At 30.3% G+C, this 27658-nt stretch overlaps 1 protein-coding gene across 1 annotated transcript in view; it reads left to right on the top strand.

Annotated features, from left to right (window-relative positions):
• Positions 1 to 24121, top strand: part of LOC123264391 (fez family zinc finger protein erm-like) — a 35122-nt gene extending 11001 nt beyond the window's left edge. The window contains exon 2 of the mRNA XM_044727679.1: positions 22308 to 24121. Coding sequence (XP_044583614.1) covers positions 22316 to 23539 — 1224 coding nt within the window. The 5' untranslated portion in view covers positions 22308 to 22315 and the 3' untranslated portion in view covers positions 23540 to 24121. The remainder of the gene's footprint in view (positions 1 to 22307) is intronic.
• Positions 24122 to 27658: the final 3537 nt, after the last annotated feature.

The following is a 27658-nucleotide window of genomic DNA, read 5'->3' on the forward strand; positions in this document are numbered from 1 at the left end:
TCAAAGTCAATTTATTTTGAAAAGAAAAAAAAATCTTTAAGCAATTACTTAAGTTAAATTTATTTGAAAAATAATTTCTTGGTTAAAAAATTTTTTTCTTGAATTAATTTTATTTTTAGCATCGAAAAACCCTTGCAAAAACTAAAAGATTCCCAAGAGTCTCGAGTGACCTAAACTATGGGAAAGTTATTTCGATCCACGTGGCAAAGCAATGAAAAAGTAAATTTATATTTAAAGGTGCATAAACAACCGGCCGGCAAATCGTTATTGTTATCAGCGAGACCAATAAAATTCACACAAGTAAATAAATATTAAAACCACCAGCAATGCATTTAATTAACTCGGCAACAAACCTCCATAAACAGAACACTTTTACGAGCTACACATATATTTTCGAATGAACAAACACACACGAGACCCACTACACTGCGATTAATAGTCTGCCGTTGATTCATTCGCCTTAATTTATACGTAAATTATACGCGAGCCGCCCTTTCGGTGCTCAGTGAATAAGCATCAACTTCCGGTTCACCCTCTCAATTATATTCTGTTATTTTCGTCTAATATTTCTAATGACATTTAAATTGTAGCAAACTTACAACCACCACTCAATAAAATCAAATTTAAATCACTTCTTATTTTAACGGGACAGTTTCTTAAATTGTTTAATTCAAAAATTTTTAGTTGCTTTTGTAAATTCTATTTTTTAGAAAATTTTTTTAACAAATAATTATAACAACTATTTCTAAATATTAAATTTTTTTTTTTTATATCGCATTGAGAAAGAAAGTATGAATTTTAAAAAATCCTAAATACAGATTTTATCATTTTTAAACGAATTAGAACTATTTTTTTATTTTTATTCAATAAAAAAAACAAATAAAAAATTCACGATACAAATTTTTTACCAAATACTAAAAATAATAAAAACTAGAAAACTTGCAGTCACTATGTGACTGCCATGACAAGTAAACTATAAATAAATGATATTTTGCTTTATTAAATAATGGATACTGTTAAATTGCACTGTACTTTCTTAAATAATAACGTTTTTAAACATATAAGCTCATCCCGATGTTACACTTATCAAGAGCTTTCATTTGAGTACCCACATGTATTTTTATATATTTTTCATATATACATATATATAATATATATTTTGAAGATATAAGCTCATCCCGATGTTAAACTCATCAAGAGCTTTCATTTGAGTACCCACATGGATTTTTATATATTTTTCATATATACATATATATAATATATATAAATATATAAAAAATTAATGTGGGTACTCAAATGAAAGGTCTCGATGAGTGTAACATCGGGATGAGCTTATATCTTTAAAAATGTCAATAGTTCACAAGATACAAGGTCATTCCTTAATTATATATCTAGAGATAGAGAATTTTCGAATGCAGCCTAAATACTTGTCATAATAAATTATCGGTGAGAATGACATGAAATCTTGAAAAGGCATGAATTCAAATCAAGACCTTTGCAATGACACTAAATTTCACTAAAAAATCCGATTTCATCATATGAATATCTCAGTCACAAAATTTTTCTTATTCTCTTAATAATATAGATAAAATCATTGACTTATTAAAAAGTTGTCAGTAAAAATAGCTGTCTAATAAAAAGCAAAAATCAGTACCGGAAGTGGAGTCATATTAATGCCGATTGAAGGGATAAGAATAATAAACCTAAAAAGAGTGAGGGATTGTTCATGATATTGAAGGGTAGAGAGGAGAGAGCGAGAGAGAGAGAGGAGAGAGAGAGAGAGAGAGAGAGAGAGAGAGAGAGAGACGGATAGTGAGGGTAGGACGGGGTAAACAGCCCGTGAAATTACCTTTTAAATATTAGATTATGATTAAATGTGTACTTAGCCTCTAGTAGAGCCTCGGAAGCCCTAAATGTTGAGCGATGATCGTTTCCCTCCGCGAGCTTTGGAATAGAACCAAGTAAAGGCTGTATGGGCCATGGAGCCACCAATGAGCTGGCTCATAAAGCTTCATGGGGAGTGGAGAGCCACACTCTGTTATGTATATAAATATACATGTATATACATATAATGTCAGAGATTGTGTCGACTAGCTGCATCCCTTGACGCTCCTTTCACCCCTTGTCAGGGTTGTTCGGCATTCTCTCGCTACCCCCTGCTCGGCCAGCCCTTTTACAACCCGGACCGGTTTGCACGATCTACCCGCTTGGTATCATAGATAAGATAAGATATAAAATAGATAGGGAACAAAATGAGTGGAGGCTTTTTTAAAATATTTCTATGGGCTTCCATTCCCGAAAGCAGCGCTTCAATAATGGTCGCCATTTTTCCAGGCTTTGTTCCTCCGATTTGTTAATTATTTATCTGTTTGTTTCCTTTTATTTAAAGCTGCCAGCAGGTGAATCTTGATTAACCGGTGCAAACCACCGGCAGGTTTATTTATAAATATTCATTAAATTGTAATGTAATGCCTAGTGGCTCCTACACCCTCGCTTCTTTCTTATCTTTTGTTCTTTCCTTTATTTTTTAAGGTTTTTTTTCTTCTTTTTACATCTTACTTGGATCTTAATACTAATGCAGTCATTATTTGCCATGCTGTTATTATGACTCTGGTATTACATATGATCAATTATAATAAATTAATTTGTAAGAAGATGTGCAGGAAAGAAAATTTGTTGAATGAGGAATAATGTTGATTTAAAAATAAAATTATTTTTGAGAGAATCAGTTGTTTTGATTTAAGAACTTCTGTCTTGAAATTCATTTTTTTAAAGAAGAGAAATTCTGCTTTTCAAGAATATGTTATTATCAATCGATACAATTATTCTTGGGTCGAGTTATTTTTTTTTTTTTATCATTATTAGTATTCTTAAAAAAAGTCAATAATATTTTTGATGGATACTAGCAATCTTGCAGTCACTACGTGACTGCCGTGATTTGTGAACTATAAATAAATAAAATTTTGCTTTATTAAATAATGAATTTTATTAAATTGCACTGTAATCTTTTAATTATTGACGTTTTTTAAAATATAAGCTCATCCTGATGTTACACTCATCAAGAGCTTTCATATGAGTACCCACATGAATTTTTTATATATTTTATATATATGATATTTATAAAATATATGAAAAATTGATGTGGGTACTCAAATGAAAGGTCTCGATGAGTGTAACATCAAGATGAGCTTATATCTTTAAAAATGTCAATAGTTCACAAGATCCAAGGTCGTTTCTTAATTGTGAATCTAGAAATAGAGCATTTTTGAATGCAGCCTAAATACTTATCATAAAAAATTGACTATCGGTGAGAATGACATGAAACCATGAGAAGGCACAACTTCTGGTCAAGACTTTTCCAACGATACCAAATTTAACCATAAAAACCCATTTTATCATATAAATACACTGGCCACAAAATTTTGCTTATTCTCTTAATAATATAGATTATTTTGTATTTTAATCTTTAAAAAATAAATTTTAGGTCAAGTATATTTTATTTTTTATAATAATAAAATTCTTCAGTAGCTAATTTCTGAATGAATTTAAAACCTAGAGTGAAATTTTTTCAGTACTTGTGAATTTTTTGTAGATTTTCCTCTTAAAAATGTATCAATACTTAAAAAATTAATTATACTTATTTACACAAAAAAAAAACCCGCAGACTCATTAAAAACCTAAGAATTGCCGCCTATAACCACATCAAACTCCTGAAATAACCCCTCGAGAATTCTTTCCGATAATAAACCTGTAACGCACAACATACTTGTGCCTTAATCGACGCTCGTAGATTTCGTCTTAAATAAACTTGTCACCTACCACTCGAGAGTGGATTACGTCCCTTATTTCTATTTTCTTCCCTGTCCCGAAACGTCTCGCTGGTATTTTCTCCATCAAAGTCGTTCCCCTCATAAGCTACCCCACCAGGAAGGACCTTAAACTCGAACATGGACATTCGATTCGAGTGGTCACTTTTGATCGAATCTAACAACAATATCCCGTAAAGATTATTCTAAATTCAATTTAGCTTTTTTTAACAGCCCCAAACATATTTATACATTATACATTTGTCCAAGGGTGTCACTTGACTTTACTTTATTCTTATTATTTTCTAACTTTTTATATTATTATATAAAACAAAATTATTTTATCTGCTTCCGGTATGGTGTAGGCAAAATGTAGAGTATACATAATACGCCTCTGGGGTCGAGGGATGTGAAGTTTTATTTTATTCAAATTAAATTCGCAAGCAGCTGGTTCATTTCCTTCCTAAAAAATTTATAACTCTGATGGTAATCATTTACGTTTCAATCAATTCATTTATTTGCTGATATTAAACATAATATTTTGCATTAAATTTGTCAATCACCCAAACTCGCCCGGCTTAGGTGGGCGAGCCAAGAACCTTAAAGTGTGGATTGACATGATGCGGATAAATAAATTCAAATCCAAATATATAAATATCCACCGCAGAAATCGTTTAGGTCTGGTATGAAGCTTTGAAGCTTTACCAATCAACTTGCCGTCAGGCCGTGACATTTAACGGCATTACGGAATTCTATTAAGCATCCTGGTGAAAAGCTCGCTCAGTGTTCAGGAATAAAGACACTTGGGTGATGTAAGGGGTGTCGGAGCCCGTTCAGCTTGAACTTAAGGGTAGGGCGACTGTATTCACCCGTCCGAGCCAGTATTCGCCACCCCTTGGCTCACCTCCAAGCCAGACTACCCACTTTCTTCTATCCACTTCACTCACTACGTCTTACGGGCTCTAACCCCTTGCCCTCAGTCAACTCAGTCAACATCTTGGGAAAACATCCGATCATTTTTTATACCACTCACTGCTGATTTATACACAAGCTTCGAGTGAAGCTAATTCATACACTAGAAAAAAAATTGAATTTTGAATCAAGAGAAAAATTCTTGAACCAAGAAAATAATTTTGAAAAAATTTTATTTTAACAATTTTTTTTACTCAAATCAAGAAGATTAAAAAAATATTTGGCTTGTAAATTATTTTGATCTTAAAATTTTGTTATTAGATTCTCTAAAAAAAATTCAAAGTATATGAAAAATTTTTATTTGGTACACGGAAAAAAGAAAACAGGAATAATTACAGTATAAAATGTAAAATCGGTCCCGTCGTAATCAAAACTACACTGATAGAAGGATTTCTTACTATTTAAAAAGATTTCTTTGTATTTAAGAATTCATTTCTTAAACATCATTTTTTAATATTTAAAAAATATTTCTTAAATACAAAGAAATATTTCTTAAATATTAAGAAATATAAATACTAAGAAATATTTCTTAAATACAAAGAAATATTTCTTAAATACTAAGAAATATTTTTTAAATGCTAAGAAATGATTTCTTAAATACAAAGCAATCTTCTTAAATGCTAAGAAATCCTTCTATCAGTGGAGGAAAATTACAGTTCGAAATGACATTTTTCTGAATTTAAACTTTGAATGTTAATTTTCATAGCTTTCAATGTTAATTTTCATAGCTTTCAATGTAAATATTACTTTCTACAATGTAATTCTTATAAAATCTGTAATAATTACAATCTGAAACTGTAATTTTTTCAGTTTTCATCACGGAGCGCCACGTTGTATTAAATACTGTAATTTTTCGAGTTACTTTTTTCTGCACTGATAGAAGGATTTAGTACAGAGTACTAAACTGATTTAGTAACAAAATTTTTATTCATTTATTTGGGAGAAACAAATATTTTGTACCCATCAATATTATTTGTTACAGTTTAATAAATGATTTCTTTATATGAACAAAGCCTTATTAGATGGAAATATAGTATATTACACACCTGTGGCAAGAAAATGAGAAATGTCTCAGAACACATATATGTTGCCCGAGGCGAAGCCGAGGTCGACATATATGTGGTCTGAGATATTTATTATTTTCCTGCCATAGGTTTCATATTTTCTGCCCTCCAGGCGGAAAGTGGCAACTTTCGGCCCGCTGCGCTAAACGAAATTGCCGCTTTCCGCCTCTGTCGGACAGAAAAATAGTATACAAACCTATGGCAGGAAAATAATAAATATCTCAGATCACATATATGTCGACCTCGGCTTCGCCTCGGGCAACATATATGTGTTCTGAGACATTTCTCATTTTCTTGCCACAGGTGTGTAATATACTATAGTACCACCAAATAATATTTAGTAACAGGTACTAAATATTTCTTTGGCAAGTATTGTCGGTAGATGGCTATGCTTTAATTCCAATGTTTATGTGATACATAACCTATTCACTAACTTAGATTATTTTATTCAGCTCGATTTTGGGAGATTTATTAAACCCTTAGAAACACAGATACTCTCAATAAATGTCTTTTATTTATGTCTTTTTCAGTGGAGTTTAGTTTACATTTTTTAATTTGTCTATTATTAATGTGTTAAAAACTTGTTTAATTTTAAATTTTATAAATGTCTCAAACAAAAAAATATAATTTAATGAGATTCTTTTCTTTATAATACCTTATATTTTTACTTAAAATTATTTTGATTTATTTTAAGTTAAAGAGTTAGGTTACACGCTAAAATTAGTTAAAAAATTAATTTCTTTGGTACCAATAAACGATTTATTGCGTAGCAATAAATCATTTGTTAAATACTACTAAATATTTATTTGGGGAAACTAAATGGGCTTTAATAAATTATTTAGTATCTATTACTAAATATTTGGTAATGAAAGGTTTGTTACTAAATAATTTAGTATCTGTTACTAAATTTTATTAAATAGAACTAAATCCTTCTATCAGTGTGTGCATATTTATATGATAAAATGTGTTTTGTTTTGACATATCGACGTTCTAATTAGCAAATTGTCTAACTCTATTTTAGAAAATCTTCCATTTGTGCGAAAAAACAATTAGTTCAAAATTTATTATCATTTTAAAAAACAATTTAATATTTTATAGAAGTATAATATTTTGGTTTGGATCATTCAAATAATTTATAATTAGTCTATTGCTACATCAAAATGTTAAAAAATCACCTTCTAAAAAATAAGGAATTAGACCAACTGCTAATTAGACCGTCGATATAAATGTTTTTATATTTATTTTCTAGATTAGATATTTTTTTACTTGAATCAATTCAATTTTTTTTTCAATATAGTTTCGCCGACATTAAATTTTCTCTTCATCGTACTTATATGACAGTTTATGAGCACAAGAGACTATTTAGATGCAAATGATTAGTTTTTTTGTCGTTAATAATAAAGAAATGTGCTTATATCCGCTCAATTCGGTGGGGTTTAGTGTGTAGTACGTCGATAGGAGGCTATTACCTCAGTCGATCTTTTGATAAGCACGTCAAGCCACGCCAGCGCCACACACGATCACTCTTCACTTGATATGAGAAGAACATATTATATAGATCATATGTGGTGAATAGTAAGCAAATTACCTAAATATGTCGATCAATACTTTTTAATTAAAAAATAGGATTTTATTTTTATCATTATTAAGAAAATTAAAATATAAATTTGTAACAAAAATAATTCATCTTTAATTAATAACATTGATTTAGATAAAAATTAATTGAAGCTAGTTAATTAAGGAGATCCACACGAAGTAGTTAAATTTTTAAAACTTTCTGAAAATTTGTAAATTTAATCTACGTAGCCTAATAATTAATAAAAAAATTAAAAAACAGTAGATTTTCGGGATATTTAATGAAATAATTAGGAAAATTGTAATTTTTACATGTAAAATGTAGATTCCACTAGCCGTGTATTTGGATAAGAATTTAATGCAATTAACGATTTTAAAAAAATTTTATTTTCATTGAATTTGATTGCAAAAATAATAAGCTTTCGATTAAAACACTAGAAAAATTAGCTTTCCGAACGTATTTGACTTGGCAACACCGCTTGCGCAGTTACTCAAAGCATAAGTAACCGCGGTTTTTTAAATGCTAGAAGATCTTAGTCATTATAGTTAGACAGTAAACATAAATAAATTTTAAGGTTAGGGAACTCTTGCGGTGTTGTCAAGTGTATACCGGTAATTCAGAGTGCTATATTTTTTATTAGTCAATTAAATGTTAATAATTATTTAATGAGTAAATTTTTGGGTAATTTCCTCAAAAATGTTGTTAATTAATTTAAAAATTAATTTTAAGATGCATAACAAAATTATTTCTTCGTATTATTTTTTTATAGACATTCTTTACACTAGGAGGGTACTTGGATCCCCTTAACATTTTTTGGTAAACTTACTTCTTTAATAGTTATTCATCGTTAAAGTGAAATTACTAAAAGTAGTATTTAAAATATCCGACAGGTGGCGCATGATCGCTGAATCTTCTCGCTGCCAGAGAGTTATATTTAAAGAATTAAGTATTAAAACAAAAATCATTTCTTTGACTCTCTTAAGGAACTTATCTGACCTTGGTTTTAGCTTAATCAGCTTGATAATAATTATTTAATGAATAAATTTTTCGGTAATCTCCTCAAAAATGTTGTTAATTAATTTAAAAATTAATTTTAAGATGCATAACAAAATTATTTCTTCGTATTATTTTTTTATAGACATTCTTTACACTAGGAGGGTACTTGGATCCCCTTAACATTTTTTGGTAAACTTACTCCTTTAATAGTTATTCATCGTTAAAGTGAAATTACTAAAAGTAGTATTTAAAATATCCGACAGGTGGCGCATGATCGCTGAATCTTCTCGCTGCCAGAGAGTTATATTTAAAGAATTAAGTATTAAAATAAAAATCATTTCTTTGACTCTCTTAAGGAACTTATCTGACCGTGGTTTTAGCTTAATCAGCTTGATAATAATTATTTAATGAATAAATTTTTCGGTAATTTCCTCAAAAATGTTGTTAATTAATTTAAAAATTAATTTTAAGATGCATAACAAAATTATTTCTTCGTATTATTTTTTTATAGACATTCTTTACACTAGGAGGACACTTGGATCTCCTTAATAAAAAAATTAAAATATAAATTTATAAAAAACTAATTTGTCTTTAATTAATAACATTGATTTGGATAAAAATTAGTTGAAGCTAGTTAATTAAAAAAAAAAATTTTATTTTCAATGAATTTAGAATAAAGTCAAAAAAATAAAAAAATAGTAGGGGGTTGACAGGCAGCTGCTTTAAAGCTGTAGGCTGTAGCACATACTGTGAGTGAGGATCGACTTTTACGGTCTTTTCATCACCACCATGACCGACGATTACACACCAGGCAGTCTCGTTATCACTAGACACTTTTAAAATGTCAACTGACCTCCATGCTCAATAAAACACACCCCTAACTGCGCGCTCGCCAGGTATCCTTATATTATTCATTCATTTATATTATCTCACACACTCTCACATGTGTGAGACTCTGCTGCACAAAACTCTGCCTTTTCTCTAACCCAGAATTCTCAATCTGGATGCTCATTGTTTAATATTTATTTTAAAAAGACAAATAAACCTCGAGTGCGCTCGCAGCGGCTGCAAAAACGTACATACTTATATTATAAGAGGAAAAAAGTGAAGGGCTTCTAAATAAATAAAAATCAAGATGAACAAAATAAGCGCAACGATTAATTTTTGTGAGCATTTGGCTTGCACACGCCCACACACATTTGTAATAACACACAGAAGTTTCGCGCATCTGAATATTTTAATTTTTTTTTTTTTTTTTTATGTGTGTGTAAGGATAATAATTGATGTGTTTTGGAGCCGTACGTTCATTTCGGTTCCCCCAGTAACAATAGCGGGCACGTTGTACAAAAACTTGTAAGCAGTTAGCCCGTAACCTGAGATTGCGCTCGACGTTTTGAAATAACGACAAGATGACAACAATAACCACGCGATAATGATTCGAAAGTTAGAGGAAATGGAGGGCGTTGTGTATAATGCTGAATAAAAAGTCAGAAAAACAATAATATTATATTGTTCTGGGTTGAGAATCTATTGTTGGGTTTGTAAATAAACGGATGGAATTTTTTTGGAAATATTTTTAGTAGATTAATAAATATATTTTTTTTGGAGAAAAAAAAATTGAATAAAATTTTGATGCTTCATTTTAAAAATTTCGTAGTTTGTATTTTTTATAAACAAAAAATTTGTCTGCTAAATTGATAAATGTAATTAAAAAAAAAAAGATATTCTAATAGTAAAATTACCACTGAAAAAAATTTGATCGATTTTTTAAATTAATTTTTTAAAAATTTTCTGAGAAAATATTTTAAACCAAACAAATAATTTTAAATCAGACAGAAAAAATTTTTGAATGAAGCAAAATTTAATTAAAAATTTCTTGACAAAATTTTTTCTGCTTGATGCGAAATTTTTAAATTTTAACAAAGTAAAAAATTTTGCGTCAATGCGTCAAAAAATTTTGTGTTAAATATTTAACACTTCTTTGTGTTAATTTAACACTTTTCTGTGTTAATTTAACACAATAAATATTAAATTTACACATAAAAGTGTTAAAAATTTAACGCAAAAAATTTTAACACAAAATTTTTTGACGCAATGACGCAAAATTTTTTACTGTGCACGGAAAAAAGTAAACTGTAATAAATAATAGTCGATTTATAATAAGTAATGATCAACTGGAAAAAATTACAATTTCACACACTTAAATTGTGATTTTAACAATCACTTTATAATATTTATCATTTAAATGCTACAATTTATTATTTACATGGAAGAAAATACTATTTTAAACAGTAATATTCGCTATGTGAAACTCGAAAATGTTAAAGTATAATAAATAAGAATTTTGACATTGATATTTATCATTTCGTATCTAAAAAATGATCTTATGATATGTAAAAAATATAAACTACAGTTACTAAATTTCTATACAAGCAACGTCAATATTTACAAAGTAAAATGGTAAATTTTAAACGCAACGCTAAAAATCAAACTATAATTATTGATTTGCTTGGACTGGTAAAATATATATTTTAAGAGTAGAATTTTTACTGTTTCAAATGTTAAATTTTCCGAGTGTGAGACCGTCCCCTTTTCCTCATAGTATAGACTAAATATTGAAACGATAATTTTTACTGTTTGAAACTGTAATTTTTTAAGATGAGAGAGTGGTTATTTACTATAGTGACAGCTACTAATCACATTTTCGATATTAAATTATAAATTGTGGCTTTTACACTTTCTACATTAAGTTTTGTAATATTTACATTTGTGCCACCCCGATGTCCGCTGTACTGTTTGAAACTATAAAAATTAACCGGAATTCGAGTGAATTTTACAGTTTACTTTTTTTCGTGTAAAAATGATCTTTTTTTTATCAGTGTTATATCTGCAAAAAAAGATCTTAAAATTTTACTCTAAAAATTATCTTTTAATATTTTTTTATTCAAAAAAAGCTTTTTATTTTTTCAATTAATTAATTTTTTCTTTGTCTAAAATAAACCAAAGTTAAAAAAATTGCTGATTTGTACCTTGCAAAAGAATTTATTGAATACAAAGAATAAAATAAATCTTATTAATTAATAATATTTCTTAAAACAAACATCTGTTTGTAACGTCTAAAAAAAAATACTAAACGAAAAAAGAAAAAAAATTTGACGTTAGAGTCGACTGATCTTTTCTTACATCACCCTATTACATGAATGCTGTAGCCTGATACCGCGGCACGCCTACTCTTAGACAAAACGAGATCGAAAAAAGCTTAAACGCAATGCAATGCCTTGAGGGCAACAATGCAGTGGTTCGGGGGTCGTACAAAGCACAAAGCCGATACGATAAATAGCACGAGGACTAAAAATTCGCGCTTCCGCTAGCATTCATGCACCGCCGACACACAACAGGCATCTCCACTCTGTCACTGCTTGAGAAAGGAGCTAAGAATTCGATATACCGGAAGTCTCGCGTGCCATTTGCATCGTATCCGATGTACCCTCGACACACAACACACACTTACTCACAATCAAAGCCTGAATTAAAATGAAGAATAAAAACTTTTAAGTAAAGTTCTTAGACTGTAGACTGGAGTAAGACTGTAGACGCAGGAACAACGATCTCTTCTCCTCGAGTTCAAGTACAGTACTTTATATCGGGCGCGTGCCCGTTGTCTTCCTTGCTATTTTATACAAAACGCAATCTCAGCCCTTGTGTATTTTCTTTGCTTATATATTATATATTATACGCCCTTTATATTCTCCTTTATAGAAAAAGAGTCTAGAGAACTTAAAACCTCTCCAGCGGCGCGTGTCCAAGACTTTTAAAAGCTTCAATCAAAGGAATTTGTTTTAAATTGTTAATTATCAATAAATGTGGTCGCTACATGAAAAAAAGTCGATAGTATTTTATACTATACTAGCAACCTTGCAGTCAATATGTGACTGCCGTGACTTGTGAAAAATAAATGAATAAAATTTTGCTTTATTAAATAATGACTGTTGTTAAATTGTACTGTACTTTCTTAAATGTTGACGTTTTTGAAGATATAAGCTCATCCCGATGTTACACTCATCAAAAGCTTTCATTTGAGTACCCACATCAATTTTACATATATTTATATATATTATATATATGTATATATGAAAAATATATCAAAACGTATGTGGGTACTCAAATGAAAGGTCTTGAAGAGTGTAATGTTAAAATGAGCTTGTATCTTTAAAAATGTCAATAGTTCACAAGATACAAGGTCATTTCTTAATTATGTGAAATTGTACTGTACTTTTTTAACTATTGACATTTTTAAAGACATAAGCTCATTCTGATGTAACACTCATCAAGAGCTTTCATTTGAGTACCCACATCAATTTTACATATATTTATATATATTATATATATGTATATATAAAAAATATATCAAAACGTATGTGGGTACTCAAATGAAAGGTCTTAAAGAGTGTAATATTAAAATGAGCTTGTATCTTCAAAAATGTCAATAGTTCACAAGATACAAGGTCATTTCTTAATTATGTGAAATTGTACTGTACTTTTTTAACTATTGACATTATTAAAGATATAAGCTCATCCTGATGTTACACTCATCAAGAGCTTTCATTTGAGTACCCGCATGAATTTTTGATATATTTTTCATATATACATATATATAATATATATAAATATATGCAAAATTGATGTGGGTACTCAAATGAAAGGTTTCGATGGATGTAACATCGGGATGAGCTTATATCTTTAAAAATGTCAATAGTTTACAAGATACAAGGTCATTTCTTAATTGTATGTCTAGAGATAGAGCATTTTCGAATGCAGCCTAAATACTTATCATCATAAATTGACTATTGATGAGAATGATATAAAACCTTGAAAAGGTACAGCTCCAGGTCAAGACTTTTCCGATACCAAATTTAACCATGAAAATCTATTTTTTCATATAAATACACTGGCCCCAAAATTTTTCTTATTCTCTAAATAATATAGATTGCACAGATAGAAAAATTTACTTGATTTATAAGAAATTTTGTTGATCTTAGAACAAAATTATTGTAAAGATAACTTTTATATTTTTAAGGTCATAAATGGCCTCACTTGGTTATATATGGTCATATCGGACTATATAACAATAATTTATTGTAATTTTTTAATAAAAAATTTTCTAGAAATGTATTCCTTAATTAATATGTTAAATTAAACAAAAATTAGCTTATTAGTTAATTTAACAGAAAATCAATGTGATAAAACTCTTTAGAAGAGATACAAAAAATGATTTTTATTGTCAAATTTAATGCTTTGAAGTTAACTCTCTTCTATGGAGAGAATTCTACGATCATGCGCCATCTATCGGAAATTTTTAGTACTACTTTAGTAAAAAAATTACAAATGGGTTATATGATTATATTAGTCTTCATATTGACATATAGATATTTTGAACGTATTTTCAATGATAGAGAAAATCAGAATGATTTCTTCGAATCAAGTTTTTTTTTCAGTTAGGCAAAAAATATTTCTAACTTATTAGTTTTATTCTGGCGGCAGAAAACCCGGGAATGGAAAATGACAGTTAGCACGCTACCTCCATAACTCGCGATCAACAATTTGATAAAGAATACATTAGCTTAGAAGTGAAGTGCCTGCTCGATAAGTTTTGTTTTTATTACATTTTTTGTTAAATCGGTTTCTTTCCTCACAGCATGATATTGTTGTTGATAGCTCATCATATAAAATGAGACAAGTATATAAGTAAAAAATTAAAAATACAAGGAGGCACGAAACACGGAAAGAGGAATTGCGTGGTTAATCTTCATCAATCATATCCGAAAGCACTTGTCTTTAGTCGAGTGTCGATTAACTAGATATCGAAGATTTTATAATACGGTAGTGAAACTCTCCTGAAAATAAGAGGAAGAGATTGGTCAATTTTACAAGCGTTTTAAATATTAAAGAAAGTGATAAACTTTTTCATGATCGAGTGACAGCCGCTCTTAGTCTTTGTTCGCGTCACTTTAGTTTGAGAAGAGTTTTAACTCGGGGAGTTTAGCTGAGCTATTCTTCAGCAGAGTCTTTGTACACTTGAGCTGCACCAACGACAACTACAAGGACAAATCCGAGCAATTGTTCCATCCCGACAGTGGTGAACTCCCATCAACTGGCGCGCGAATCGTTGACGTGTAATTAGCATTTGGGTGCAAATAAGACCGTACGCTGAAGATGACAGCAGACACAATACACATCCCCAGAAACTCACCCTTTAACTAACCGTAGCTCTTGGACGTGACCCTCACTTGGTGTTCGGTCTTCGGTGCTTACTGTTCGCTGGAACGATGAGATCGGATGAAAACCCGACGGAATATCACGGATAAGCCGATTATTTGTGTTTGTGGGTTAGGTTTGATATTTAAATCTTATAAGCATTAGCATATGTGAATTACAGCGACATCGTTTCATCACCCATTGATCATTTTTTTTTTCTTTATTTGCATATATGCAGACAATTTAATAGTGAAGATTAAATAGTTACTGTATACATGTTTCAACTAAGCTTGATAAAATTTACTTCTTGGATTATTAAACAGAGAAATTAAAGTACCTAAAAAAAAAAATTTGGTCAGTGTATTTATATGATAAAATGGGTTTTTATGGTTAAATTTAGTATCGTTGGAAAAGTCTTGATCTGGAGTTGTGCCTTTTCATGGTTTCATATCATTCTCACCAATAGTCAATTTATGATGATAAGTATTTAGGCTGCATTCGAAAATGCTCTATCTCTAGATACATAATTATGAAACGAGCTTCTATCTCGTGAACTATTGACATTTTTTAAGATATAAGCTCATCCCAATCTTACATTCATCAAGACCTTTCATTTAAGTACCCACATCAATTTTTCATATATATATATATATATATATATATATATATATATATATATATATATATATATGTATACATGAAAAATATATCAAAAATGCATGTGGGTACTCAAATGAAAGCTCTTGATGAGTGTAACATCGAGATGAGTTTATAACTTAAAAAATGAGAATAATTAAGAAACTACCTTGTATCTCGTGAACTATTGACATTTTTAAACATATAAGCTCATTCTGACGTTACGTTCATCAAAACCTTTCATTTAAGTACCCACATCAATTTTTCATACATTTATATATATTATATATATGTATATATAGAAAATATATCAAAAATGCATGTGGGTACTCAAATAAAAGTTCATGATGAGTGTAACATCAGGATGAGTTTATATCTTTAAAAACGTCAATAGTTAAAAAAGTTCAGTGCAATTTAACAAAAGTCATTATTCAATAAAGCAAAATTTTATTTATTTATAGGTCACAAGTCACGGTAGTCACATAGTGACTGCAAGGTTGCTATTTTTTTTTTTATTTTAGTTTGAATCATTAAAAAAATTTCGAATCGAGTCAAAGAAATAAAACAAAATAGATAAAATAAGATTTTCATTTCAAAATTTTACCAATTCAACGAAAGACTTTACTATTTTTTAATTAAATAAAATAAATATTTTCAAATTTGAATTTCCTGAACTGATGGCGCTGTAATTAAATTATCAATAACGTTATTTGATTAACCAATCAGCATTTCTGAAGCCATTTTTAAGTTATTGTGCAACAAAATAGTTTAAAATGAAAAAACAATTTTGTTTTTCAGTAAAAAACATTTATTTTCAATAAAGTAGATTTTTTTTTTTTTCAATGTAATAAGTTTTTAAAAGACAAGAGTATTTATCTTGACTGTCAATGGAAATCAAACAAAAAAAAGGTTGATCGACTCATCAGAACTGAGAGGTGAGGCGATAAACCGTGGCTCCCGGGTAATTAATGAGTACAACGTGACGTGCAAATTTGCAAAGCCATTTCAAGTTTCCCCGGTGCTTCTTATTCTTATTACTCCTTTCTGTTAATCGCAAAGGCCCCTGCCCTTGTTCCTTTTTCTTTGGCTCTTGTTATCGAGAACTCGCTCTACAAATCCGCGGAGCAGTATTCAAGTTAATAGTTTACCCGAGAGCGAAAGTAGATATAGCACTACCAAAAGGGTTCAGTTTGATGGTAGGTGGTGATTGGATTCGTCGGACCATTCGTAACTTGATCGGTAAACTTTGTACATTTAGCGCCTGCTAGCATCTCTTCACCACTTGCTGGTTAGTTTCCTTTTGCCGTTGCAGTTACTGTTCTCTATTGTAGACGTACACAGAGAATGTTGATGTTCAACACCAACATGCTATTTCGTTCCACTACAAAGCCTCAGCTCGTTAACCAGAACACGAAACCGCGATCATGTTTCCTGTTTCTCGCCATGCTTTGCTTGATAGTCTTCCTCACGGCCATCTTTGAAATCAGAAATTCTATTTTAGTTTTATCTTATATCTTTATCTATTATTGATGCAAATCATTTCTTAATCCATTCCGTTTTATTATCAACAAAATTTTAACATTCTCCATAAAAAGAATTTCCGGAAACGTCCATGTCTGATCTGATTATGTTTTTAAGCTTTATATTATCAAAAATATACTTCATCAATTTCTTTAATGTTTAAAGAGATACAAGTACCCTCCTAGTCTGATGATATATGACCATATCAAGCTGATTAAGCGAAAACCAAGGTCAGATAAGTTCCTTAAGAGAGACAAAGCAATAATTAAATATCGTTGACGAAAGAAAACTGAAAAATGTGTTTTTTCGTTCCGTGTTTTTTCGGAATTAATCCGAAGTTTTCTGCTCTATCAATATAAACTTAAAAATTTTGAAGCTTAAAAAACTGCGTTGAATACCACCAACCGCGTGAAAATCGGTTCATTGATTCAAAAGTTATTGCGATTTGAAAATTCAAAAAATAGTGTTTTATCAAATTTCCATCAAAATTTTGAGCTCGAAGAGCTCAAAAACATACAAAAGCTATTTTTTGAGCTCGGAGAGCTCAAAATAATACACAAATAATATTTATGAGCTCGAAGAGCTCTAAAACGTCATAAGTGCAATTTCAAGCGTTTAGGTATAGAATTGGCGGGAAGTTGCAGCGATGGCCTTCAGGGTCAACCGTTTTCCTAATTTTTTTATTAATTATTAAGCTAAGTAGATATTTACAAATTTTCAGGAGATTTTAAAAATTTGACTACTTCACGTGGATCTCCTTAAAATTAAAATTTTTGATTATTTTTTCATACTTTCTTTTGCAAAAGCTTTAATTATTTATTAATTGTCAGGATATGGTCATATCTACCCATATTTAACTTTTCGATTAAAAACAGTGTCAAAAACCTCTAACAGATGGCGCATGGCCGCTAAATCATCTCCTTACTAGAGAATTCAAGTTTGAGGTATAAGGTTATAAAATAAAACTATTTTTTTAACGATTTAATCCGACACGTTAGGCTTGATACGAAAATTGATCATATCATAAAACTTTTTCACGGGTCAACATCAACAAACCAACGTGACCCAATCGACAATGAGCTTGTGCTCTTGAATTAAGTCGGCAAAATGGGCCCTCGGCAGCAATAACGCAGCCATTACGGTCAAACGGGGAATTTTATGAGGTAAATTGGCTTGAATTGATAGGCTAAATTGGCCTGGCTCGCGCGTCACATCAGATTGTCTAGTGCATTATCGTATGAATATCATTACAAGATATACATCCTTTTCCTCTTGCTCTTTATATCAACCACAACCATTAACTTAACTCTCATTTTTATTTTTTCCCGTGGATTGACAATCGTTGAATCATCATGGTACCACCATAAATTAGCGTCAATCGCCACAAATCATCAGCCTTCTTCATCTTGACCAAAAAAAAAAAGTGTTTCGCACATTTGGCATAGCTATTATACACATAGGCTCCTTTTTGAGCATCGAGTGCTTACATAAGCATGAGGACAAGCATTATTATATGGTTTTATACCCAGTGGACGACAGTTGCTCCGACATGGTGATGCAATTGTTGTATGGGGGCCTCAGGGGCGTTTCGCTGAGTTTCCGTGGCTGTTTCACCGCGGGAAGCTTTACAATGTATATCCCTCTTTGCTTTGCTTTTTTTATTTTTTCGCCGTTGCTCCCCTACTCACGACGTCACGATTGTATCAGCTAGACAAGTATATTTTTTATGGTGAGTGTGTGTCTGTGTGCATGAGACTCTCTGAACAATTGCCGAAGGTTTCAGAAAATGGGCGGAGCGTATACTGAATTTATTTTTTACGTTGTTACATTTCTGCACAGCCTTTTCTGTTTTTTTTTTTACAGACGTTAATTGGATGCTAAAGGTCAATGTCTGGCTATACAAGCAATCAAAAAAAAAATGTAACAGTTATAGTTATTATTTTACATTAATAAGGTAACCAGAATAAGTTTTTATGAAATTGTAAATTATAATATATGGGTGATTCTCTGTAAGGACGTCTTAAATCTGTAAAAAATTGTCCGATCAAATTATTTTTGATCAGCTTAAAACTATTAGCTTAATGATAATAAATAAACAAATTTAATTTTTGTTTTTTCAATATTTGTGTATCTTTTGCCATATAACATCACCGGGGACTGTTTGCCAGGGGACTGTTTTTTTTTTTTTATCAAATTGAGAAAAATCAAGTAAACTATTTCAATGCATTTAACTTTTCAAGTTCTCAATGAATATTTACATTAATTAGAATAATATTAAGACTTATGGATCTAATTTTATAAATAAATTATAAATAAAAATAGTTGCCAGGGGACTGAGTTTCTCGTGGCCCAGACATATGTTTCCAGCACAAACAGTGTTTTGACACTAAATAAAATGCCGATAAAGCGCTAACAGCCCTATGGTTATTAACTCAAGGCTAGTTAGGTCCTTATAAGCCTTACAGAACATAAAATAGCACGCTGGATTTTTTTTTAGCTTTGAACTTCTGGGAGGGAATTGTTCTTAAAATGCCTGGGACAAACTTTGGTTTAATCAATTTAATAAAAAAAATTAATTTTCGGTACTTTTTATTAAAGAAGATTTTTAGTTAACTAATTAAGTTTATAAACAATATGGATAAAATTATATATTATGGACGAATAACTTAAAATTTAATCTTAAAGTTTTAATTTTGGGACTGGGACAGCCTAGGGGACTTATTTCGGTGGTTTACGAATTTATAGCAAAAAAACCAAAATTTATTTCATTTTAGTTTTCAATCCTCCAAATAGAAATGTTTTTTTATTTTCGTAATAAATTTTTTTTAGTAACAAAATAACAATTTTTCTAATAAAAAAATGCCTGGGACGGTAAAAAACATCCTTATAGAAAATCACCCATATAAAAGCTAAAAGAGACACAAATTTATATCAAGACCTTATCAATTATTCTAAATTTAACTAAAAAAAATAATGTTTTTGGTTATAGCGAAGACAAATTTTTTTTTTGGAGAATATAGATTAATAATTAAAATTTTTACTAATTTTAATAATTATTTTTGATAATAATAATTTCTAATATTTTTTCGTTAAAAAAAATCATATTAGTGATTAATAAAAAAAAGTCAATGCTTCCATATCGACATTCTAATTAGCAAATTGTCTAACTCCGTTTTAGAGAATCTTCTATTTATACGAAAAAAACAATTAGTTCAAAATTAATTATCACTTTAAAAAACCATTCATTATCTAATGGAGATGTAATATTTAGGTTTGAATCATTGAAATAATTTATAATTGGATTATTGCTGCATTAAAATGTTAAAAAATCACCCTCTAAAAAATAAGGAGTTAGACAAATTGCTAATTAGACCGTTAATATGTAAAATGTCGATTTTACATTGCTAAAAATGTAAAATCAGCTTTAAAAAGACTCTCTTTTGAAATAAAATAGAAGAAAAAGTTAGAATTAATCGAAAATTCAACAATAATTTCATTGGAAAGGAAATGCAAGTTCACGGAACAAAATTTATTCAAAAGAAAATTCTTTATCTGAGCAAGACCTAAGTCAGTACTCACTGCTTCAAGTAATTGCAGAAATCTCGAGGGTTATATTTGCTCAGACGGCGTGTATTGCTGAGATAGAGAAACGTTTCGCATTGAATTCCAGCCGTCATTCCAAGTCCAAACAGAGAACCAAGAGCATAGAAGATAGTTCCAGATGCAAACATTCTCTGCTTGCATACTGCGACATCCAGCTCCCAGCCAATCAACCCTATCTCAAGCCTTGAGCAGTTCCCGGCTGACCATTTGGCATTTCATTCATCTTTTCTCAACCCTAATCCCTCATTCCTCATTTCTCCATTTCAACATTCAAAATTTCCGTTTACAAAGACCAAGACCATTTCTTTGACTGAAACCTTTCTTACATTCATCATTCTATTCTCCCGGGAATGACTTTTGTCCGCCTCTTGTCTCTTCCTAACGAGCATCAGAACACAAGTACAGTCAAGTTAAAAATAGAAAAATAAATTGTAAATTGCTCTAGTCTTCAGTCTTAACTAAAAAGGCTGCCCGAGTAATTAAAGTGACTTAATTTACCCGAGCAGCTCCAACCGAGCCAATTTACTGGTAATCGTTGATGATCGTTAGCTCTGTAGGAAATAAACGAACGAACCACCGGTTAAGGGAGTAGATGGAAGGCCTCCAGCTATAATCCTATACCGCAGGATATGTAAATACACGACAGACTATACTTCTGTACATAACCGATAGTGGGCGGTGGCTCGAGGGAGGGTCGTCGAGTGAGTCAGCCCCTAGCCCAAGTCTCCTCCTATCCTTTCCATTCTCTACTCACTCCATTACTGACTGCAGGAACTGTTCATAAAGCTCCTAGGAGCTTTATTTGGTTTCTAGAGATCCTCATCAAAAAAGTTTCTGATATGGCTTGATTTGGCTATAAATGGCCTTTTGTGATCATATATAATCACAAATGACCTGATCTGATCATATGTGACCGACTCAAGCTGATTAAGCCAAGGTCAGATAAGTTCCTTAAGAGAGTCAAAGCAATAATTTTTGCTTTAATACTTAATTCTTTTGATATAACTCTCTGGCAGCGAGAAGATTCAGCGATCATGCGCCACCTGTCAGATATTTTAAGTACTACTTTTAGTAATTTTACTTTAAGGAGATCCAAGTACCCTCCTAGTGTAAAGAGTGTCTATAAAAAAATAGTACGTAGAACTATTTTTGTTATGCATTTTAAAATTAATTTTTAAATTAATTATCAACATTTTTGAGGAAATTTCTGAAAAATTTACTCATTAAATAATTATAAACATTTAATTGACTAATAAAAAATATAGCACTCTGATACCGGTATACACTTGACAACACCGCAAGAGTTCCCTAACCTTAAAATTTATTTATGTTTACTGTCTAATTAAAATGACTAAGATCTTCTAGCATTTAAAAAACCGCGGTTACTTATGCTTTGAGTAACTGCGCAAGCGGTGTTGCCAAGTCAAATACACGACTTTAAAGAACGGAAGTTCCGAGTGATTTTTCATAAAAAATATAAAATATCTCTGTACTACGTTCGGAAAGCTACTTTTTTTATTATTTTAATCGAAAGCTTATTATTTTTTCAATTTTAACCAAATACACGGCTGGTGAAATCTCCATTTTACATGTAAAAATTACAATTTTCCTAATTATTTCTAAATATCCTGAAAACCTACTGCTTTTTAATTTTTTTATAATTATTAGGCTACGTAGATTGAATTTAAAAATTTTCAGGAAGTCTTAAAAATTTGACTACTTCGCGTGGATATCCTTAAGAGACCTTTTAATTTCCTTTAAAAATATATATCGTTTCAAAGTTATCAAAATATAATCTGTTAAAAAAAAAAATCATCCAATAATTTTGTCACGAAAAACCATAAATCATGACCTTAATATAAATCATTCCTGTTGCAGATATCAAAATGCAACCATTGGATCGTTCAACGACAACAATGGCAGCTTCTGACACTCCACCAAGCCTTCTAGCCGGAACCGAGGACTCCAGAAGAAGTTCTCCATCATGCCGGAACCTCTCAACGTTGACCTTCTCTATCGCAAAAATCATGGAGCCTGATAAAAGGCTATCAGATTCGTGTTCAGCAGCGATTCTAAGGCAGCCTGCACCAAGTATTCCCTCATTGACCTATTCAGCGCACCTGGAATCAGCGTTCAAGAAGTACGTACCGACTCTGCGCCAACAGACACTTCTCCAACACTACCCACTGCTGTACTACCACCCAAACCCGCTTCTAAGAGCCTTCCCAGGAGCTCCAGTCTCCAGCAACAGCACTCCCATCAGCAGTCATTCAACTTCGCCTCCAATTTCCCCGACTCACACTCGCCTGGAATCCAATTCTGGTGAAAAAAAGTCCCCAGTAAGTCCTGCAGTGGCTCTTCCAAGTGCCTCTGTGGCTTCTTCTGGTGGAGCTCAATCCGGAGGACAGGTTCGCGAATTGGCTTCCGGAAAACAGAAAACCTTTGCCTGTCCAGAGTGTGGAAAGGTGTTCAATGCTCACTACAATCTGACCAGACACATGCCAGTTCACACTGGAGCCAGGCCGTTTGTTTGTAAGATATGTGGCAAGGGATTCAGACAAGCTAGCACACTTTGCCGGCACAAAATCATCCACACTGCTGAAAAACCGCACAAGTGCCAGACATGTGGAAAGGCATTCAATCGGAGCTCAACGTTGAACACTCACACGCGCATCCATGCGAATTACAAACCATTTGTCTGTGAGTTTTGTGGCAAGGGGTTCCACCAGAAGGGCAATTACAAGAATCACAAATTGACCCACAGCGGCGAGAAGGCTTACAAATGTAGCATATGCAACAAGGCCTTTCATCAGATTTACAATCTCACTTTTCATATGCACACGCACAATGACAAGAAACCATTCTCGTGCAAAATATGCGGCAAGGGATTCTGCAGGAATTTTGACCTCAAAAAACACATGAGGAAGCTTCATGATTCTGTTTCGCCGGTAATGAGTGCTGGAAGTCTCGCAAATTCTGCGGGACAAACCCATGTGGAGTCTTCTGGGTTCTCTGCGGTGCATCATTCTTCAGCAGGACACGCCTTTGTGAGTCCTTTTCTGCTGCCCTCTCCCGGGTCTCAAGCCAGCTACTTTTCGAAAATGTTGTGACAGACTGAGAACTACGGCAGAAAACAGTGTCCTCTGTTTCTGGGAGCCATGGGGTACACGGAAGGACATCTGAGTCTTAAGTAAAAGGTGGATTACTCTTACTGTTTATCCTTCCACTGGCTGTTACATTTCGATTGGCTTCAATTCAAATAAGGATCAGAGAGATCAAAGAACTGGAAGATATATTTATAGTTTTCGGTTCGGTGGGCTCTTTGTTAAAGAGCTTCCGCGCTGGCCAACCGAAAAGTGTTAAAATGTATACCCCTTGGGATTTCAAGATGAGAGATGAAAAAAGACAGGATTTAGTGGCTTGAGGTTACTTTTTGAGAGGAAAGGACCATCAGGGTTAATAATTATTGATACGTTGAGAATTTTTGGAGGAAGTGATCTGTGAAAGGTTCACTTTTGTGATCATTTTTGGATTGATGGGAAAATTTAATTGTTCAAGAGGTAAAATTTTGAATCAAGGACATTTTTATTAATTTAGGTGTTTTTAATCAAGCAGAAAATTTCCGATGATCTAATTAGCAATTGGTCTAACTCCTTATCGGCTGCCCAATTTTAAAACACAGTAACTGACAATTTTAAGATTTTTAAAAATTTTTCTTATTAAAAAAAAGTTTGCGCGCCAAATTGATAAAAAATTTGATTTATGAATAGAAAATACTTGAATATAAATATTTTTAAGAAAAAATACTTGTAATAAAGATCTAAAAGTTATAAAAAATGCAACAATACTAAAAAATATCATGTATAAAAATTTTGCAGTAACTGTGTTTTAAAATTGGGCAGCCGTTATTTCGTAGAAGGTGATTTTTTAACCTTTTGATGTAACAGTAGTCCAATTATATATTATTTAAATGACCCAAACCAAAATATTATACCTCTATCAGATATTAAATGGTTTTTTAAAGTGATAATAAATTTTCAATTGTTTTTTCGAATAAATGGAAGATTTTCTAAAATGGAGTTAGACAATTTGCTAATTAGAACGTCGATGTGTTGAATTTTAAATAATCGAAATGCTTTTTGGTTCAAGTTTTTTTTATAGTTAATCACGTTAATTTTTTAACAATGTGAAAATTTGACAAAAGGAAATTTTTCTTTTAATTATTTGATTAAAAATTTTGAATGTTCTTCGAGATAGTAAGTTTGAATTAATTTTTAAAATTTATGATCAGAATCAAGAAAATAAAATTCAAAATAAGGAAAAATTTTCCATTTTTAAATTTTACCAAATCAACGAATCATTTTACTATTTTTGAACCATAAAAATTTTGAACTAAATAAAATAAACTTTAAACTAAAAAAATTTAATTCAAGAATTTTTCGGCTTCAATCAAGATAATTTTTTCAAAATTATTTTCTGGGTTAAAAATTTTTCCTTGTGGGTCAAATTGATTTTTTTGAAGAATATTTCTCTTGAATTAAATAATTTTTTTTTGTAAAAATTTTAAACAGCAAAAATCGGCTCAAAATTTTTTTTAAAAATTTCCGAAGCCAAAATTAAATAAAAATACTATTTTTGAATACCATATCTGAAAACTATATTTGACTACAAATTAACAAAGCATTTCACTATTTTGGAACCATAAGAAATTTTGAACTAAATAAAATAAACTTTAAACTAAAAAAAAAATTTAATTCAAGAATTTTTCGACTTCAATCAAGACAAAAATTTTTTCAAAATTATTTTTTCGGTTCAAAATTTTTCCTATTGGATCAATTCAATTTTTATTAGACCAAATTTTCTTCTAAATAATTTTTTCCCAAAAAATATTTCTCTTAAATTAATATTTTTAGTGTAAAAATTTTAAATAGCAAAAATCTGCTCAAAAAAATCTTTTAAAGCCAAAATTTGGATAAAAAATATGTTTAAAAAAATAAATCACTCATTAAATTCTCAATTTCTGGTGAATTTGTAAATGAAAAAATTGATAAAGGACATAAATAATTAAAAGCGGTGCAATTACGACTGAATTTTGATTTGTTTATGTAAATATATTGTACATATATTTAATTAAGTGTATAGAAGGCTACTACTAATAACATGGAACATATGAAATATGAAGAGAGTATATATATATGGAGATAAATATATTATATTATAAATATAAAAATAAAAAAATATGATTATAATAATAATTATTAACAATGAGCTGATTCGCACGTAGATTTATATACACGAACAAATATATGAAAATAAATACATATGTTTGGAATGTATATATGTACCCGAATCTCAACTCATGGGTAATGTACGAATCGGTGTGATAGTAGAGTTAAGTTTATTAATGACTGTAATTGATGATAGATAGCTAATTTTTATTCGGGTGGAATATTGCTACTACACGGAAAGAAAATTGAAGGAATTTTTACTATTTTACTATTGTAATTTTTACTAAATAAAATAGTAACGGTGGACTATACTTCTCATTTAGTAATTTTTACGATCTACTATTGTAAATTTTATTCAACAAATAAGACTAGCAAGAGTCTTAAAAAGTCGAATACTATAAAGCAAATTATACAATATGTGTTTGTGAACTTTACAATTCAACTATTGTAAAAATTCAAAGTTGGATTTTTTAAAAGAAATATTAGGGAGGGAGAGAGATAGAAGGTTGGACTAATTGGTACCTATACAGTAATCGAAAAAAGAAATCGACATTTTCTTGCTATCTGGGAATCGAACCCAGAACTCTGTGTTGGCAGACAGAGACTCTCCCTCTACGCTATCCGAGGTAAACTAAGACCCATATTCTTTAACATTTACATAAGCTCGGAGTCTAGCCCTGTGCACGGCCATCACTCACACTAATTGAGAAACATTCCAATTCAACTATTGTAAAATTTGCTATAGTTCTATTGAAAAGATACAGAGGCAGCACTGGAAATTTTTATCTCTTACTTTTTACAATAGTAATATCGTATTTTTTCATGAATAAATAGCATTTTTTCTTCTAAAATATTTGACAATTAATAGTAATAAAAGTATAGTCCAGCTTTACAATAGTTGTATCGTAAATTTTCCCAGAAATTTTTTCCCGTGTAACTAAGCGGTTTATTATTATTTGCATAGTTGTTTATTTGGCTTGTATGATGCAAATTTGAATAAAAAGAATAATAATAATACGGTGTCTCTAAAGCAGTATCACACGCCCTTATCATGGTTCCATCTCACTTATTGTTGCGAGATTAGGAAGACGCAATTTAAAAGTGCATCGATATTAAATTATTATTATAATGTGTAAATTATATTATATATTATTATTGAATAAAATGTGCATTTATTATCAATTGAATTTATGAATGACCATCACATGTATTTGTTAGATATTTTAACTAATTGGTAGAGGCAAAAATGCATATATGTATACGTGTTTCCCGTCTGTAAATATTTCCTTCGTCCAAAGCAATAAATAAATCTATACTAAAATTATATTTTCTTTTTTTTTAATATTATTTTTATTATTACCCTCATTATTAAAAAAAAAATAAGTACTATTTTTATTGATCGTAAATTTAAACAATCACTGTGAATTTTTTATAGCGTATTAATTAAAATTAAATAAAAAATACTTATATTTTAATTAGTAAAATATTTTTTACGAAAAAAAAAATTTATTTAATGTCTGTTTTTAAGACATTAAAATTAGCAAACAAATTTTTTTTTAATTAAATAAATTTATTACTATAAATATTTTTCAAAATTACTATTTAAAGTTTTTAAGAAAAAATTTAATTTGAAGTTTTTAAGAAAAATTTTAATTTAAAGTTTTAAAGAAAAAATTTAATTTAAAGTTTTTAAATTTTTTTTTTGTCAAATTGAATTTCGTTAGAACAGTTTTGTATTTATGGTTTTTCAAGGTTTATTTGCAGTGACTGTTAATTTAATTTATTAGTTGAATATATTGTGATAAGTGATAAGTTATCGGAATACATTAAAAAGACCCAATTTAACACAAAATAAAATTTGTTTTCGTTTATTTATCTTTTCTCGTGCATATACGGTAATTATTTTATGTCCAATATCTATTGATATAATTAAGAAAATAAGATAATTTTGTGACGACCATATTTTTATTTTACAAATAATTTTTATTTGTAATATAAGTT

Source organism: Cotesia glomerata, linkage group LG4, assembly GCF_020080835.1.
Source record: "Cotesia glomerata isolate CgM1 linkage group LG4, MPM_Cglom_v2.3, whole genome shotgun sequence".
NCBI lineage: Eukaryota > Metazoa > Arthropoda > Insecta > Hymenoptera > Braconidae > Cotesia > Cotesia glomerata.